The sequence below is a fragment of the Nycticebus coucang genome, chromosome 14 (assembly GCF_027406575.1).
Source record: "Nycticebus coucang isolate mNycCou1 chromosome 14, mNycCou1.pri, whole genome shotgun sequence".
NCBI classification, from domain to species: Eukaryota; Metazoa; Chordata; class Mammalia; order Primates; family Lorisidae; genus Nycticebus; species Nycticebus coucang.
In genome coordinates, this window is record NC_069793.1 from 78,098,819 (window position 1) to 78,118,261 (window position 19,443).

The 19,443-nt window shown below is 38.4% G+C and overlaps 1 protein-coding gene across 22 annotated transcripts in view; it reads right to left on the reverse strand.

The window, feature by feature from the left end:
* Positions 1-3,522: 3,522 nt before the first annotated feature.
* Positions 3,523-19,443, reverse strand: part of DLG2 (discs large MAGUK scaffold protein 2) — a 2,435,891-nt gene continuing 2,419,970 nt past the window's right edge. For all 22 annotated transcript variants that reach the window (XM_053560224.1, XM_053560234.1, XM_053560232.1 and 19 more), the window contains 4 exons: positions 18,495-18,667; positions 15,375-15,484; positions 9,887-9,978; positions 3,523-8,204 (listed from right to left, as the gene is read on the reverse strand). In XM_053560224.1, the coding sequence (XP_053416199.1) occupies positions 8,098-8,204; positions 9,887-9,978; positions 15,375-15,484; positions 18,495-18,667 (482 nt within the window). In that variant the 3' untranslated portion in view covers positions 3,523-8,097. The remainder of the gene's footprint in view (positions 8,205-9,886; positions 9,979-15,374; positions 15,485-18,494; positions 18,668-19,443) is intronic.

Here is a 19,443-nt window from a genome sequence, read left to right on the forward strand (position 1 = left end):
ATTTTACTATAGCATTTAAGTAGAGCTTGGATCCAAGTGGGTGTTTATTGTTTGCTCACCAAATGTGTAAGGAATTAAAGGAAGATCAATAAATAAGGGAGATAAATAAATACAAGTTTGAACAATTAGGTTCCTGAACTCATCCTAGAAAAAGTGCTATGTACCTCATTGCTGAATATCACTATGGTCACCAGATGGTCAAGTGGAGTACTTCAAAGGTGACCATGGTGATATTCAGCAATGAGGTACGTAGCACTTTTTCTAGGATGAGTTTGCAAACTTAAGCGTCCAACTTTATAATAAAAAACTCCAACTTTTTGGGAAACATTTTCCTTATGGATCCATTTTAGTTAAGTGACTGTTCACCTCTATTTGCATGAATTGTTGGCTTAAATACTCCAGATTTTAATGTATTAATTAACCTCACTTTAATATATGACACACTTTTCTATAACTTTATACTATGAAGAATTCCAGATAGTCAAAATCACCCTATCAGTTGTTGAGGAAAAAGACTGCAGACCCGAAGCCAGATTTGGTGGCTGCAGTAAATGATTATAGGGTGGGTGATATTATAAGACAAAACTGGTGGGAGAGCCCTCACTGCAGGGGTTATTGGAACCAGAACAGCAAGATGGAGGGAGATGGCGCCACACATTTTCTGCAGAAAGTGCAGACTATCTAAGACACAGGTGTGCCTCATGAAAATCAAATAGTCTAATTAGGACCTGACAGTTTAGCTTGTTGGGTTCATATTTTCCTTGAATAGAAATCAGCTGCTTTTTTTGAGGGGCTCAATTCCACTAGAAAGGGCCTGTTAACTTAATTTGCTATCTAGAGCCATACAAATTCAATTTTTTTTTTTTAAAGACAGAGTTTCACTCTGTCACCCTGGGTAAAGTGCCATGGGGTCATAGCTCACAGCAACCTCAAACTCTTGGGCTCAAGCAATCCCCCTGCCTTAGCCTCCTGAGCAGCTGGGACTATATTAGGATATAGCCACAAGTCTCGGCTGGTTTTTCCATTTTTAGATGAGATTGGGTCTCGCTCTTGCTCAGGCTGGTCAAAATTCAAAATTTTTAATATCTGCCTAAAAATAAAGTCCTTTTCTTCCCCTCCTCTCCTTTCAGGTGGAAGATGAGTCAATTGTATTTTGCTGGAATGAAGATTGTTTTATGTGATAGGTTCATCAAATGGATGTTAGTTTTCTGCTGTGTGTGATTCACATGGGTTGTCCCTCAGAAGCCTGGAAGAGCAGACGTTACCTGAGTCAATCATCCAAAGAAGACAGGGAACCAGAACCAGGAAGACAGTTGGGAAGTTGGGAGAGAACTCTTCTCTCTTGGGTCACAATTTTTGTGTATGATCAGTTTACACCAGAGATCTTCTACTGAGATGCTTCAGTATCAGCTGTGAAGCAAATTGCCCATTGAAGTTTATAATTAAAGAGTAATCAAAGCTAACTACAGCGAGTCACTCCCATTTGTATTCTAGTATGTGGGAAAAGGAGATGGAGAAAGCAGGCACCTGTAACCTGCAGCTGCTGGGGCAGGTGCTGAGTTAGGCATGGTCACAATGCTTTCCCTGTGTGCTACAACAGAGGAAAGGCTCTGACATCTGGTGTAACTGTGTTTGAGGGACACCTTAGTGGTGGTGAGGAAATGACCTCTATCTCATAGTGCCTGGCCAAAAGCTGGGCTCTAAGCACATACCATCAATCAGGCTATTTTTTTGTTTCCTTTTTGTTATCCCTAGGCTTTAGCAAAGTTTGCCCAAGCATTTAGATTTGTGGGTCTGAACTTAATGCTTTGGCTGTAACATTAGAAAGGGAAGGAGATCAGTTTGTTGATAGCAGTGGTGCATTCTGAAATGTCCCTAAGGGAAAGGTGAGTTACAGAGAATGAAAATTGGGGTTATGATCCATAGAACACATACTCCTCTGACAACTTTAAAACATCTGTGTATGGGTTGTGTAAAGAAAACTGTTAGCTTTCGTTATAAATATTTCTTCACTTTGTGCTTGGGGAGGCTTCTAAATTCTGTCGCTGGATATTTGGCCTCAGAATGTCCACAGAGATCATAGATTCATAGATAGGCTTCCTTGGGTTCAGAGACAGGCTGGCCACTTCTAGCTTTTTTTTTTTTTTTTTTTTGTAGAGACAGAGTCTCACTGTACCGCCCTCCGGTAGAGTGCCGTGGCGTCACATGGCTCACAGCAACCTCTAACTCTTGGGCTTAGGCGATTCTCTTGCCTCAGCCTCCCAAGCAGCTGGGACTACAGGCGCCCGCCATAACACCCGGCTATTTTTTTGTTGCAGTTTGGCCGGGGCTGGGTTTGAACCCGCCACCCTCAGCATATGGGGCCGGCGCCCTACTCACTGAGCCACAGGCGCCGCCCCACTTCTAGCTTTTAAGAATTCTAGAATGCTTACAGAAATGAAATAGGATGCAAAGAAAAGTCAAATGCTCTTCTAGCTTCTTTCTTTCCTTGTTTATTAACGTATCTATTATAGAGTAAATCTGGCTTCTGTGTGGTGTCACCACTAATATTAAAGCAGGTGAAAGTGTGTAAATGTTAAAAATTGAATAACTGTCAAATTTGAAATATGCATTGCTCTTGCAGTGTCAGTCTATGTTTTCTTATGCGGCCTCTGAGTATTCACCACCAAACACCAGAATAACTTTGGGACAGCTGGCAGAGATTCCTCTTGGCTCACAGTGATGGCCAATAAATCTGGCTTCCCCAGGGGCTGATCCAGTTATATATTAGTTTATCAGGAAGCAAAGTGTACTTCAAAGCAATTACTTTCATGGAGGGAATTGTTTTGGTTCTCCAGCTGTTAGAACTGTGCTGTCTAAATGTCAATATGACAAGACATATATTGAAGAATTTAGAACATTATCTGCAGATCCAGATTCCCAAATTGACATTTATGAGGTCTTCAGATCTTTGAAGTTGGTGTATTTTTGGCCCCAATGTATATAGACAATGATACACCTCCCCAATTTGTGCCTTTCTTTGCAAACTATGTTTCAGATTTAAAAAAATTCTCTATTTTTAGTATCTTCTGGAACTTCACAATTTTGACCCTGGGAAATTTGATTTTTTTTTTCCACATAGGTGTGAGAATCTTTAACAATCTTTTACTACATTGTTCACTTTTGGTAGAATTCTGATAAAAGCAAGATGGTAACCAATATTTAAAAATATGCAAAAGTACTACTTTCAGTTCCTCTCAGTAGTGTCAATATTTTTCAGAGCAAACCTACCCTAACAGCACTTCAACTCTGCAATCAGACAAAATTGATAAAAATAGAAATGAAGGATTCTATGAAATAAGACAAATTATGCTTTGGGAGAAAATAATTTGCTATAAAGTATAAAATGTTTTAATATTTATATCTTATAATAAAACCATGACATGTTTATAAACACTCTATCAGGCATTTTACAATGGGGGACCACGGCTCACAACCGAAACGCAATAAATATACAGACACACTGAGTATGAAATATACATCTTGATTTTATAATCGTGTGTGCTTTATTTTTTACACAAATGGAATGGAATCGTTGAATATTTACACTTAACAGGAGTGTAAGCTGTGCAGTGTCTCTGTAAACTCCAGGCAAAGAGTATTCCCCCACTCCTTCCCATCCTGCACTACAGCTCAATGGAGAAACATCCTGTCAGAGAAACACAAAATCGTCATATTGAAAGAATTGTACAGCCTGGTGCACTCAGAAGTTAAGACATACTTAGGAAACACAAATCAAAAAGGAGAGAAGAAAAGCTTGCCATCCCATTGGGGTCAACCTTGCCACCTGGTTGTCTGTCCTTATGAGTTGCTAGGAAGACACTAAGTCTTTTAGATGACCTTTGTCTAAATTGTCCGCCTGTCTTAGCTTTGTCCTTAGCTGCTACAAGAAACTGCACAGCTGTACAAGAAATGATTTCTGAAGCACAGCTTTAAGTGAGGAAGGATATTTACAGACTGGAGAGTGTGTGTGGGTTTCCAACCACATTAATTCATACCTAATGGCATATGTGTATATATGATATGCATACCATAGACATCATATATACACATAAGTAAAATATATAGCCACAGAATTCTGTAGGGAGTCCCCTGGCAAATCATTTGTCACAAGAGGTATTCCACATGCTTTAAGGGAATTGATCCTTTTTTCCACCCCATGGTGGTGACCAATTAATATGATTAACTTAGGAGCTAGCCTGAGTCCTTGGCTTAAATATTTTGTTAAGAATTTAGGCAGGACCAAGACAGGAAAGAAGAGATGTCATTTCACCAGCAAGTCCATTCATTCTCACCAGAGCAATCACCAGCTTGAAAAGCAGAGGGGGCTTCACATGAAAATGGGAAAAAGAAACCTTATGAATGGGGGGAAAATGTCTCTCTCCAAACCAAGGCGATGGCATGGCTTCAATGAGAAGGAAGAGGTTTGCTGTCAGAGTAATTGTTGGGGCCAGAGTCTGCCTTTATTGAAGTGTCCTCAGAGCCATGGGAAAGTGTTGGGAGTGGGTGCACTTAGGAGCAGCGTTTGGGCAGAGGCACCCAGGCGCTGCTAGGGCCCACAGCACATGCATCGTCGCTGCCAGGGCAGCGGTGCAGGCTGGCTCCAGGAGCACACTGGAGCTGGCTCTAGGCCAGGACCTCACACTTAGCTTGGCTCTCTGGGCTGAATGGGTGAAACGGCCACCCAAAGAACTTGTGTCGTTAGTCCAGCGTGAGGACTTGCTGTCTGAACCAGCCACGAGCCCTTTATAGGACAGAAAAATCAAGGAATGGGGTGTGGGGCCGGAGATGATAGAGACGTGAGCAGAAAAGAAAGGATGGGAAAAGAAGGGAAAAGGGAGTAAGAAGGAAAAGAGAATGAGACTGAAGGAAGGATTGAAGGATGGACAGAGAAAGAACATAGAAAGTCAACAGAGGTGGTGGTAAGGAAGGGAAAAGAGGAAAGGGACAAAAAAGAGAGAAGGAATGAGATTGAAATAGAAAGAGGAGGAGAGCAGAGGCAAAGAATGAGGAAGGAAGAGTCACGAGCCAGAGTGTGGAGTTGCTTCCAGGCTCGGCGTCCTGAAGGGCAGGCGGAAGAGACAGTTCACAGAGGCCCTGTGTGGGGCTCCCGGTTAGATGGGCTCACTAAGCAGACAGCCAACCCAAGGATTTGGGGCTGGGAGAAAAGGCCTGCAAATAAATGGCCAACGCATCCTATGGGAGGAGAGCAAAAACAGAACGCCCCTGCAATTTCTGACGAATAGCATTTTGGATTTTGGTAAAGCTGAGACCCCCGTGGTGCTACACATTGTACCAGAGCATGAAAAATAGCACCAGTGACACGATCTGGCACTTTCCAGAAAGGGCTCAGTGTGTGAAGGTGACATTGCGCCCCCAACAAGCCTTCAGATTGGAGAGAGCTCTGGACAAAGTTTGCAGTGTTAGCACCAGTCTGGTCCCAGGCTCCGAGTGCACTTGCACCAGATGTAATCTGGGTAACTTTCATGCCATTTCCATACAAGTCATCAGACCTGCTGCAAAATACATGAGTTCACTGGAGCCTTAGAGACCTCAACATTGGGAAGCACAAGACAACACAACAGATGGAGGTGGAAATTCTATAGGAAAAGACCTTCTCACCAATTTGCTTGGTGATTCTTCAAGCAAATATATATGTATATATATTTATATAAATCTACATAAAAAATCAGTGCAAATGCTGATTCTAATCTGGAAGCATCTACACTAGGAAAATAAATAATTATATTACTACAAAACCAAGGGTTGTTGGATCAAGTTGATTGTACTCAGCCACAGCAACACTAGTAAATGGAAAGCACATCACACAACACGCGAAAACATCTACTCATTAATGACAGTCCTTTAAATAAATGGTTGCATGCTCACTTGAGAAACCAAAGAAGTTATCATGGTGGCCTAAAAATAGAGCTGGGATCAGGAATGGCATTCTGGTGGCAAAAAACTTCTGGGAGCAATATTGATGAAGGTAGGCCTTGACCCCAAACTGGCAAATTGCAGACATGAACACATCTTTAACATTTTGAGTTAGAGTGTTAGGTAGTCTCTGAAAATTAACTTTCATCAGAGGGAAATGCATTGGTAGCCCTTCCACTGGCAAAGGCAGCCTCAAGACTATAGGAAGATGCATAATTTTGCATTTTTGTATTTGCTTTGGTGACTGCAGCCAGGCAGACAATGGTAACTAGTGTAAGATGAGCAACGCTTGCTTTTGGAAAGAGACTCATTCTGAGCTCTGGATGTTCTTATTGTGAAGAAGCCCCACCACTCTGATGGCTCTATCTCTTGCTCTCCCACCCCAGCCTACATGCTGGTTTGCTGCACAGTGTGGCAGAATCCCTGCCAGGTCTGGATGTACCCCAGAAATAAGGCGATGGGGCTTTAGTCTGGGCATGCACAGAACCCAGAGTTGAGTGGTTATAGAGATCACTGAAAAGTCTCTCTTGAAACACCTTGGGCAAAAGTGATGCTGATGTTGCCATCAGCTCTAAAGTGGGAAACTAACTTCTGTTTCAGTTTATAGGCTTTGGGAGGTTTCTTTTTTTTTTTTTTTTTTTAATCATCATTATTACAATTATTAAAAAAACACTTGGTTCAGGTGCAGCCCCCAAAAGGCAGTTCAATTGGTTGAGCTCAAAGTCATTGTCTTCCCTTGTGGTTCTATCTCTCTGCCCTGTAGACAGAAGCAAAAATTCTGCACCCCTCACACCCAATCAGATACTTCTTTTCTCTTTTTCCTCAAAGAAATAGTGCATCTTGGGATAGATTGTCCCATAGCTCTAGTATGGCCCTGGCTGTTAAAAAAACTCTTACTCTGTAAAGTAAAAAAATTATAATCCTAATTACTCATGGTTGGCCAAAATACTGCATGGTCCTTAAGAATCGTATATAAGGTAACTAGGATCCATGTTATTCAACTATTTGCATGGCAGGCCCAGATTATTTAACTAGAGTAAAGCAAAAACTTGTTTTTAGGACATTTGCATGAGTATTTCTCTGAAAAGTCATCAGCTTAAAATCAATGTCTTTAATCAAATATCTTCCAAAAAGTCCAGGAGGGCAACTCATTATGGGATGTGCTCCACGACAGTGTATTGCTAATGGGGAAGGGAGGTCATGGGAGGTAAGTGAGGAAAAAGTCTTTGTCAGACTTGAAAGGAACTCAGATGCTCTTAGTGGATCATTGGCAACAAAAGGGAGAGTGCAACTTTCAGTTCTTGAATTTGATCATCTGCTGATAGTGCATACATTTAGTCTTTCAATTAGTCTTTACAAAATAGTTCACAAAACTTTTTTAACCTATAGAAATTCATTTCTATACATTTAATATATTTTTATTGTATAAATTATTCTCATCTTTAGTGCCTTCTTTCAGTTTATAAATGGCAAAATATACAATCAACGATTATAAAGGCTAATCCCAGGTGGAATCCCCTCCTCTCATAAGGTTAGTCCTCCATACACTTGTGAATTTTATCAAATGCTTGTCTTTGCAGATGCCAGTCAAAAACTACACACTTATCCTTCCCTGATAGTATGCCATCTTCAAAGGGATTCCTTTCTTTTTCCTTCTTTCATTTGCCTTGTTAAGAAATCAAAGGATGTGCATAGTTATAAAATTCGAAGTGTATCAATTACAGATGTGGGTAATGGGAAGGTTGGTGAGGTTCGAGTGCTGGCAAATTTTCTTTAAAGCAAAAAACACAGAGAGCTCAGCAGCTAAATCAGCTCTGGACATCTGCTGGGGTGAGGAGGCTCCCATCTCTTGGGAAAAAGCCCATCAGAGGTTCATCCCTACACCTGGCACTTTGAGCCAACCAAAGCCTTCCTGCATACTGCAATGTCTCTTCTGTCCCACCCTTTGGCCCCTCCGTTTCCTTCATGGCTTCATACAGTTTGTGTTGTACATTCATAAGAATTCACATTGACTGCAAAAACATAAATGCAACAAAAACATAAAAGCCTCCAAGTAGTATATTATATATATTTTGTTCTTCTAAATGCTCTTCTGTCGTTGTCAGAGGCATAGTAGCTAATTTATAACTTTTCCTTAGATGGAATCCAGATGAAAGGCCCAGACTGCTCTTCAATAACAATCTTGCACTGGTTATATATATCTTCTAAGGTGTCTCCTTGGACAATAGCTGTAACAAAAACAAATATACCTAGAGGTAGGAATTGTTTCCTAAGTGGTGAAGAATAATCATCACTCACACAGTGGAAGCTCAAATAAGTGACAGATAACTCACCTGGAAGTTTAATAGCAATTTTCGTTATTAAGAAAAAGCAGAAAATTGACATAAGCAAGGTCACATTAATGGTGGAAAAAATGTTTTCAATGCATGTCCTGGATCATTGATCAATGTATCACGGTTTTGCACTTTGTATATGTCTGTCTACAGTTTTGAACAATGAATGATTATTTATTTAATAAAGATTCTATGGGTACCTACCCTTGAGCCTGGCACTGAGGTTGGTAGGCACTGATCAATTTTTAGTTTGAGAGCTCTCTGTTTAGCACAGAAAAATGGCCTTTTAACTTACACTGGCAGGGGTAGGAATTAGGGTATTTTTTGATACAGAAGAAATAATAAAGGTTTTAGAGAAAACTTTAGATTGTTCCTCAACCCCCAACGCTTTAATAGGAAATGCTACTTCCTTTTAAGTCATCTGGAAAGCTGAGATTTTACAATAGGAGGTTATTCATATTCAGATTATTTTATGACCACTGCTTATAAGAAACATAAATAGGAGGAAACAAAAAAATTGCTGAATTGTGTATTACCTAAAACGTGAAGTCATTAGGAGATTATCCCCTTCGAAAGCTATCTTGTAGATCTCCAGAAAACATCAGTATTACCCATATGACACTAGAGGTTAAAAATAAATTGCTACTGAAACATGGCTTAGATCTTCAAAAACAATCCTAAGGACATATTAATTATCGTATTTTATTCCTGAATGTACTTTCTGGTTAAAATGTACATTGTTTTGACAATTTTCCTACCTGGATGTTCTTTTAGGATGAAACATAATTTATTTCTTAGTTGGTGACTGAAACTTAATGTTAAGTCAACTATTTATAAACTGATTCAAAATATTTAGCAACTGCTAAGACACTGGCACTTTCCATATTCTGAATGAGATTAAAAAAACAAATTTACAGGAGGTAATTTCAGGAGGAATGTCTTTATTTTGAGAATCAGCTGGAAGGCAAATTGCACAGAGATTACTCTCTGAATTTAATCAGTATTCCACGAAAGCATAAAGAATAGAGAACTCAGGATACTCAAAAAAAATTCTTCTATTTATCAAACTTCATGTTTCCAGGGAAATCTTTAAAAAGAAAAACAAAAGTTTTGCACTTAGACTTGACATGGGATTAATCGAAACACAGGGAAGTGTTTCAAGCATCTAATTCAAGTGCTGCTGATGGAGAGACAGACTATAGGTCCCCAAGGGGCTTCTGCAGAGTAACTGCTTTGGACACTGCTCATTTTGAACCCTAAAAGTTTATTGTCAAGTTTTCTGATGATATCAGGGAAATAGTTTAACAAAGTGTCAATGCCTAAAATTTCAATAGCGGGGCATCTGCTGCTCCTGGTTTTGGATAGGGTTAGTGAGAGCTGGCTGCAGCTGTACTCAGAGAGAACCTGTAGTTCTGCTGCAAATGGGTGAAGCAGAAAGACTCTTGCATGTGAAACCGATATTAGGGATTCTAAACAGAAGGTTTTGGGGCCTGATTATATCAGGCCTAGAGCCCTCTCTATGCCAAGGGTCAGACAATTTTTCTCCTTTTTTACACAACCAGGGTAAATGAACTTACCTGTAAAATATTCTCCAAATTCTTGTTCTAGCTTAATTGCCCGATCATAGGTTTTCTTGGCTTGTTCTTCTGTTAGACGCTTATTCATTTCCCTGGGAAAATGAGGGTTTGGTATTAGAACACAAAATAGACTATGTACTAAATAAAAAAATTAAAATGTATGTAGAATCTTAGCAGCAGCCTCCTAATCTTTATTCAGGACTCATTTTGGCTGGAATAACTTCAATAAAGACTCCCTGCCAGAGAACTCATTCTTTCAGAGGGCAGTATCTTGGTCCCACCCTGGATTGAAGTAGAAGCTGTCTCTTTATGATACTCAGTCACTGGTTCGTGTTCTATTCCCTGCAGTCCCCTTGAGTAAGGCTCTTTGTTTCCACTGCACCAGGCCTCAGGGCAGTGATTTTCAATCCGTGTGCCACAAAAATTTTTAAAGATCATTAATGAAATTATTTTCAAAAGCAGCTCAAAGCACAGTAAGTATATTATTTGTTTTACTCTTTTTTTTTTTTTGGTCAACATAATTTAAGTGTGCCATGGAAGTTTAATTATAGGTTCAAGTGTGCCCTAAGATAAAAAAGGCTGAAAAACACTGGTGTAGGGTCTTTAAGTAATGTGCTCATGTGTCCCTTGAGGCTTCCACTTCTTCAGAATAAACTGTCCTACTTCCTTCATCGATTTCCTCACTGGATATAATTTCTAAATCCAAACTTTCCTAGTCACCCTTCCTAGGATTTTCTTTTAGTATATCTTGGCTTCTTTTAAATGTAGGGCATAGAATTGAAGAAATCTTCCAGGGATGGTCACAGGAAGAAGACAAGAGGGGAAGGGACATCTCAGCTTGTTGGGCTGCATCCCATCTGAGAGGACTAGACTTGACTGGTCTCCTGTTCTGGCCTTGTAAAAGGCTTTAATTTCTTGACTTTCAAATCTTCCTTAAGGGTTGCTGTTTATCCTCAATGTGTACCTGAAAAAATATGAAGTGGAGAAACAGAAGGTGTTTCCAAAGAATTATAGAAAATGGTATGTGTACTTTTCAGTCCAAAAGGACATTATGTGGCTCTTCCTGCTCAACTTCTGCAAATGGCAAGGCGTGTCTATAGCAATAAGAGCCCTGAGCTTTCTTTGTTTCTATAATCAAATGACAGCTTTTAAGGATCTACTGAAGGACTGAATTAAAATAGACACAGAATAGAACAATCAAAACTGCAGGGAACAAGATATTTTCAAGTAGACTATATGCAAGTATAGTCTAGTATGCAAGTCAAACAGAGAGCCAGGACAGAGGGGATTGGCAAAAAATGAATTTCTCGTGCCTACTTTGTTTACTTTTGTTCTAATAGGAAAATAAGCTACTGAGGAATTCTGCCTGGGACTATCTATCCCTTTCTTTCTGTCAAATATTGGTATATCATTAACTGCACAACTTTCCTTAGTCATTGTAAGATTATTTAAAATTAGCCTCGCTCCAAAGACTAATCAAATTGGTAGAGAAATGGAAAATTCTCTCACTCTCTGTGAAATCTAATCAACTGATTCCTAACCAGCATCAACTTTATCTTTCCATATCCTCCAGGTATTATAAAAAGTTCACCCAACATGCAAAGTCATTTTGGTTGGCTCACTAGGATGCATTGCAAGTGCATGAACAATTTCTGAAAGCACTACTGCCTTGCATTCCACTTACAAAGCCAGAGACCCATACCTGGAACACCTAGTCTCAATCAATTTCTTTTTCAGAGCAAGTAATGGAGGCTTGAATTAAGGAACGTACTTGTCTAAAACTGTATATTTAATAAAGAGCAATCTGGAATAAGAACTCAGGTTTCTTAAAAATAAACTGTAGTCAAATAGACTTGATACCTTTCAAAAGAGGTTTATTAGGAAAAAACCATAAAAGAAAAAATACTAATGTTAGTAACACGGTTTTGAATATTATGTTGAAGGCTGAAATATAAAGAAGTGAGAATTTCCTGAACTCTTTTTGCTTAAGTAAATTCATTTTGTCCTCAAGAATGGCATCCACAATTCTTTACCCAAATCGTTCTAGCCTTAGAAACTTGAGTAGATGTCACTCTTGGGTACAGAGATGCTGAGGTAAGCTAAGGGGTATTCCTCAGGAAAGATGGTGATCTGTACCAGATGCCAAGAAATCATGTAGCCCCTTTGACTTGTCAAGTAATCTGTCTTTTCTAAATACCCTTTGCACTTATTATAGCAATGACCTAGTTTAGGTTTTTATTCTCTAACCTATGGATTTATTTTGTCTCTTTGACTAATCCATGAGTTATGCAAGGGCAGAGACCATGAGACCATGGCTTATCAGTATGTGGCATGGAGCCTGATTCAACAATTATTTGTTGAATGAATAAGAGAAGGAATGAATGAATAAATGAGGAGCTAATTAAATAAACATAATTATGACATAACTGAAGACAGAAGTAAACATAGGGCATCACAGGAGCAAGAAGGGAGAGGCAAATTGGAGTGGCAGGGTGAAGACACAGGAAAGCATCTTATTACCATGGGAAGGAGGCAGCAGAAGTCAGGTGGCAGCACAATGTAAAAAGAACATCTCTTTCATACACACCCTTGATTTTATGCTCCTCTGAAGAGTCAGCTATGTATGTGCTAATAAGCTGTGTGGTTTTATGCAATGGTGCTCTTGAGAAATAATGTGTGTGATGATGTATCAATGCCTAAATGTGACAGCTGCCATGCTTTTGTTCTGGCTGACCTAGCATTCACTTCTCCCTAGGGAATGGGCAATTCATGCCAGCTTTGCTCCTGAATTGGAGCCTTAGAAAAGAGTGAACTTTAAAGTAAACAACCAGAATTTAATAACAAGATTGCTTTGGTATGCATGTTATGAGACACGTGAATATGGGCATAGCAAATTATGTCAGACTGGTTCTCTTCACTGTGGAATCCAGCCATCAGTATGGTTAACTTTCCTTGGTGATAAGTGGCTGTGACAGTGCCCTAAGGCAAAACTAAGTAAGTCATTGCATAGTTGTGGAAGGAAGCAGACCATCTGCTATGGAGCACCAGATGGGACTGTCCCCCACTGGGCCAGATGCACCAGATGGGACTGTCCCCCACTGGGCCAGATGTGCCATGGCTGTGGCTTTCTGGGGCCTCACTTTCCCCGGAAGCTGTTTGTCCTTCTGCATGTTTCCAATGTGAAGACATTCTTCTATTTCTGAAACAGGCTTTTAAGATGGCTGTTTCTAGGAGGTGAGGGCCATTTTTAACTCTTTTTATTAATATTAGCATTACTTATAATATTCATGATATTCTTTACAGATTATAAATCGCTGTAACGTAATGAAATTTGTACTTGCTTAATTCACTTAATTTACTTTGTACAATGCACAAGATAGTATCTTACATAAGAAGAAATTTAACACATGCTTTTGGAAGAACCGTTTTGTTTTTTTTTTTATCCTCAATACATGTTTTTCTGTGTGCCAAATATAGGAAAAGCTCTTTCCCTTATAAATTTAGTACCTAAATTCATGGGGCTGAAGGTACTGTCAGTGACCTCCTAATTTTATTTTTACATCCTGGTAAGAGCCCTTGCCCATCTTTTATTTACGGGACTATATTTTACTTTTAAGATATAGTTCTGGCAATTTCCTCAGAGATCAACTATGTATTTATTAACTTAATTCTCTCAGGCGGCCATTGCAGCCACTGCAGTTTGCTGTGCTTCTTTGTCCTTGGAAAAGATGGGGAACAGTTAGTCAATATTTTCTGCAAGTAACTGCTTTCACCTCTGAGATTAACTTTATGTTTCTTTGATCTTTCCATAAACACTGTTTTCTAGGAGGATTCTGTGGTTCACTCCTGAACCCTGTCAAACACTCTGTGGTCTTCAGGCCCAAATGAAGGTGATATTTGAGCAAGGCTCTTGTAACAGACACAGTGGCATTATCTCTTGGATTTTCTTGGAAAAAGTGCTGTTTATGTGTACTATAATGACAAGATAGCTTCATTCCTTTACAGTAAAATAACATATGTCTTTCATAATAATAGCTACTGTGGACTAAGTACTCACCATATGTTAAAGACTATGGGATGAGCTCTACATTCATAATTTTGTTGTCTGACCTTCACAATAGCTCTATGAGATACTTCTTCATCTGCCTAGTTTAGGGGTGGGTCAAGCAATTTGCCCAAGGTTACATAACTGATCAGTAGCAAAGCAAAGAACCAAAGCTGGCCCAATCCATTTACAAGCCTCTGCTGTAACCTGTTTGCTCTGTTATTTGTAACTTCTGTAGTTTTACTTTTGTGAGTGGCTTTTGCTTATGACATTATAGTCAGATCCTGAATATCTGTCCAATTTGTTTACTGATATGTGAAGGGAGATATTTCACAAGTCCTTTAGGAAACAAAAAGAAAAGAGGGGAAAAATCTGAGTCATTTACTTTCTTCTTGTTTATTAATGTATGCAGGTGTGGACCTGTTGGTTCAAGTTATAGATGTTTTACTGCCATACCATTATGAAAACTCCCTATGAAGAACAGTGGTCTATTGGACTTTACTCAACAAACATAAACAATATAATCTAATTTTCTGCACTGTCATGTTAAGCTGAAAAAAAAAATAACAGTGGTCTATATATGTGAAATTTAATTTAAGGAACATTAGAATTCTATTACAGAAAGACGTAAAATGCTAATGATAAAAGTCTAAAAGTTTGGGCGGCGCCTGTGGCTCAAGGAGTAGGGCGCCGGTCCCATACGCCGGAGGTGGCGGGTTCAAACCCAGCCCCGGCCAAAAAACCAAAAAAAGTCTAAAAGTTTACTACTTCTATAAAAAATCCACACATTAGAAAAAATTTATCTATGGACCTGCTCCCAGAAGTAAGAGAAAATTAAAAATTATTGCTTCCTTAATCTTCTGTATAGTTCTCTTGTTGATGATTTCCATAACTCAATGGGAATCAAGTAGGTGGGCGGGAGGGGTTGGGTTAATTCACGTCTAACTGGTATGATGAATATATTTTGAGTGAAGAGCACACTTATAACTTTGACCTGAAATGTACAAAAGCAAATTATACAGCTAAACACAAGTACCCTTGTAATATTCTTAAATAATAATAACAATATAATTTGGAAAGCAAATCCAAACCAAAAAAACCAAACCAAATCAAGCTATCCTTAAAACAACAACAAAAAACCAAAAACTAAAATAAAATAACCATTGCAACAAAAAAATGTGAATCAGGTAACATTCCTCAGGACCTTTCTTGAACTGCTGGGCTCAAGATATCCTCCTGTGTCAGCCTCCCCAGTAGCTAGGATTACAGGCATGTGCCAGCCATGTACCTGGTGCAAAACTTTAATACCAAAAGAAGGGAATGATTAAAAATCAGCAATGGCATCTCCCATTTGTAAGTATTTGTGACAAATTGCTGTTAATCTGCTATGCATTACGGAAGATAGAGTTAGTTGGATGAAGAGCTCTGATGACTTCTACTCACATCAGAGGTTCCAGAGACTTGGGCTTAATGAAGATGGCAATGGGATAGAGCTGGGCAACTTGTAACCGCTTGATAGCATTTCCTGATACGTCAAGTATACAGTGTTTGCCCTGGTAGAAAGAGAAGAAAAGTATGGAGTTAGTACAGAAAAAATGGCCATTATGGAACCAAAAGGAAATAATTATATGTATGTTTTATAGGTATAAGATGCTAGATTTCTTTTCTTTTTCTTTCTGCCTTTGGTTTAGTTTTATTATACAAAATCTTATTTTCACTTATTCATTTGTTAAAAGTAGATTTTTTTTATTTTAAATATGGGTACACAAAGTTGTCTCTATAGGGTACATGGGACTTTTTGATACAGGCATATAGTTGAATTAATTAAATCAGGGTAACTAAGGTATCCATCACCTTAGGCACCTAATATTTCTTTGTGTTAGGAACATCTCAATTCCACTCTTTTACCTGGAAAGTATACCCTAACTTACCATTATTTTTAGTCACTTTTTTGTGCTGTTATTGTTCATTCTATCTTATTATCTAACTGTAGTTTTGTACCCATTAACCACCCCCATGTTATTCCCATCTCCCTGCTATCCTTCACAGCCTCTTTTATTTCCAGGACAATTGTTTTCAATATTTAGTTCCCATGTTATGAGTGAGTATATGAGATTTGCGTTTCTGCGCTTGGCTTATTTCACTGAACATAACATTCTCCAGTTCCATTCATGTTGGCAGGATTTCATTCTTTTTTCTTTTCTTTCTTTCTTTTTTTTTTTTTTTAGCTATATAATGTTCCATTGTGTATATATACCACAATTTATCCATACATCTATTGGGGGGCACTTAGGTTGATTTCATATCTTGGCTATTGTGAATAGTGCTGTAATAAATGTGGGGTGCAGATATGTTTTTGATATACTGAATTCCCCTCCTTTGGATACATATGTAGCAGTGAGATTGCTGGGTCATATGGTAGCTCTATTTTTAGTTTTTTGAAGAACCTCAACACTGTTCTTTACAGAGGTTACACTAATTTATATTCCCACCCACAGTGTATGAAGGTTCCCCTTTCCCCACCTTCTTGCCAGCATTTGTTATGTCTTTTTGATAAAAACCATTTTAACTGGGGTGAGATAATAGCTCATTATGGTTTTGATTTCCATTTCTCTAATGACTAATGATGTTGAGATTTTTTTTTTTTTTTTCATATAGCTCTTGGCCATTTGTAAAGCCTGGAAAAAGATCACTGCCAAGAGTAAATAAAAGCGGCCATCACTGAATGCTTACAGTAATTTATATTAATTAGCTCCTTACTAAGTTCTGCCCCTGATGCTTTGCACAAAGAAGATGTACAGCTGTATGTCATATGAGTGAGTCTGTTCTTGTAAGGCTCACGAACTCCAATTGTCAAGAAGAAATTCCCACAGGTATTCTCAATTGCATGTTATTGGAGAAAGACTAAGGCTTAGAAATATTAACTAACTTGTCCCCAAATTCAGTGCTAGAAGTACTTAAACCCATGTCTTGAGCACTGACAGAATTGTTGGTTAGAATAAAAAGACACCTTATTATCTCACCCTGCTTAACATTAAACTTGGAAGAATGGTAATCACGTGAATTTACAATTCCACAAACATTCCCTGAGTGTTCACATGTATTCTATCCTTAATATCTGCAGTTTAGAGGTAGAAAGACCAAAAGAGTTAACTTACATATTATATGTAATGCTGAGAGTGAGGTTTGCATGAGATGTGTAAATTTCTTATTTGTCAATAAATAAAAACTCTATTACATTATAGCATCCTTCATTTAACTTGGCTTCCACTGCAATGAGTGCTCAGACCAAGGAGCTAGCTGCCTCATAAAGTATTTCTGGAAAGTAGAAACATTTGCCACATCATATTCTACTTCCTGGAGGGAAATGGCTTCATTACCCTGAGGCTAAAAGAACTTTACATAAGAGAAGAAAGAAGCACTTTATGCAGATAGGAACTCTCCTAAACCTATAGTAATGGCTAAAAACTCTCCTGTAATATCTACATGAAAATGAATACAGTCCAGTGAATACTTGAACTCATGAGAAACACCCTTAAGATAGTTTAAGTCTTTATCATTTAATAAATAAGTAAATTCTGAGCTTGCTATCTGTAAAGTGCAGCAGCTATATCAAACATCTAAATGCTGTTTGATTATTTACTGGTTAGAACATTTCAAGGTAATGAAGGTTGCATCTACATGTGCAAATGGAAAAAGAGATGCAATCCAGGACAATGACTAGAATGAATATTCACACAGCAGATAGAACCTAGCTTCTGAAAGAGAGAAAAATGGGTGGAACTGCTTAGTGCATTCTCAGACATTACAGTTTCTTATTTAATTCTTTATCAGTGCATTGAAAAAAAGGTCGTGTCCAATCAGATCAACTCAACAGATATCTTCTCCTATGAAATGGGTCATCTTTTTTCACAGGGGAGATCTCTCTATAGGCAGATCTTAAGGTCACATACAGGTGGCTCTTGAACATTCTCCTCTTTTTCATGCCCCTGAAATTAATAGCAAGAAGATAACAGTGGAATTTACACCTCCTCTCAATTGATACTTCTGCCAGCAGCAGGCTCAGCAGCCCTCCTCATTTATCAATCCCTTCTATCATAAAAACGTCAAGTTTTCAGACACCAAAAGCAAAACAAATAAATAAGCAATCAACAACAAAAAAAAATCCAAACCTTTCCTCTAACAAAGAATTGAGGATCCCTGTCTAGACAAAGTTAAGTGGGAAGTCAGTAAGTCTTCCTTAATAAATTCAATGCTGTTCATTGGGGTCTCAGACAGTGAGTCAAGGACAAAGTGAATCCTTATGAACTTCAAGCTGTTAATTGCCTTTAGGTTTATAGACCAACTCCCTTCCCATCCTCTCCAAGTCAGTCAGAATACTTTATTGAGGTTAGAACAAAAATTAATGACATTGCTCTAAGGTGATTCTCTGCTTGGATGTCTTAAAAGAAAGATTTAATTAAAATTTACAACTGCAATTGGGAAAGAGTAATGACCAAAAAAATGCAGTTTGCCACCTAGAAAACTTTTTGAGGGGAGGTGAAAGAAGATTGGTGAACGTACTCTTTCTGCTACAAATCTCACAGACTGCACACTGGTCCCGTATAAGTTGTCATTGTACTGGCCGGCTTCTATAAATTTGTGCTCTTGGATATCTTTCTCCATTTGTTCTCTGGAAATGACAAAGTGATAATCTCTGCCATCCACCTCATAGTCACGCTTAGGCCTTGTAGTATCTTTTTAAAACAAGAAATAATAAAATTAAGGTACATTTATACTCATACATTTCCATTATACCTATTTTCTCCACCACACCCTCAACATGTTATAGATCTGCAGAAATATGTAACATGAAGAACATGTAACCGGTACCAGTTTTAGCGTCCCACCAAAACCAATTATAAACTGAACAAAATATATGGAACAACTGTTTTCAGACATCAGACAACAGACAGTGCAGGGCTATAACCCTTGAGAGAAGAGATACATATCAAGGGACATTTACCCCATCTCTCTGTATAGAAGCTATTTCAAAATGCAGTGCCTAGGAGACACTGCAGTTCAGTTAGAACTGGACATTTGGTTGAGACCTTGAGAGGCCAAGCTTTAGAAAGTTATTCTAGACTTACTCCAAACCCACCTTCACAAAGACTAAATCCATGTAACAAGTGGAACAAGCTGACATGTCAAAAAATTTTTTCTTGCTAGAATAAAAACTTAAAGGAAAATAACAAAATCCAGACTCTCAACAAGTATCAGAGTGTCCCACACAAAATAAAAGGTTATGAGGCAAGCAAAGAAGCAGGAAAACAGGTCACATAAGTAGGAGAAAATAATGGACACAGAGTTATAAATATATTCAGAACTGTAAAACTATATAAAATAAGATAATCACTGTTAAAGTGGGACGAACAGTCAGCAATTCTATTTTACCTAATTTTTTTGGTTAGCAGAGGAGAGGAGAACAATCTAGAAATATGAATTAAAAATGTTAAAAGAGTTCCAATTGTTG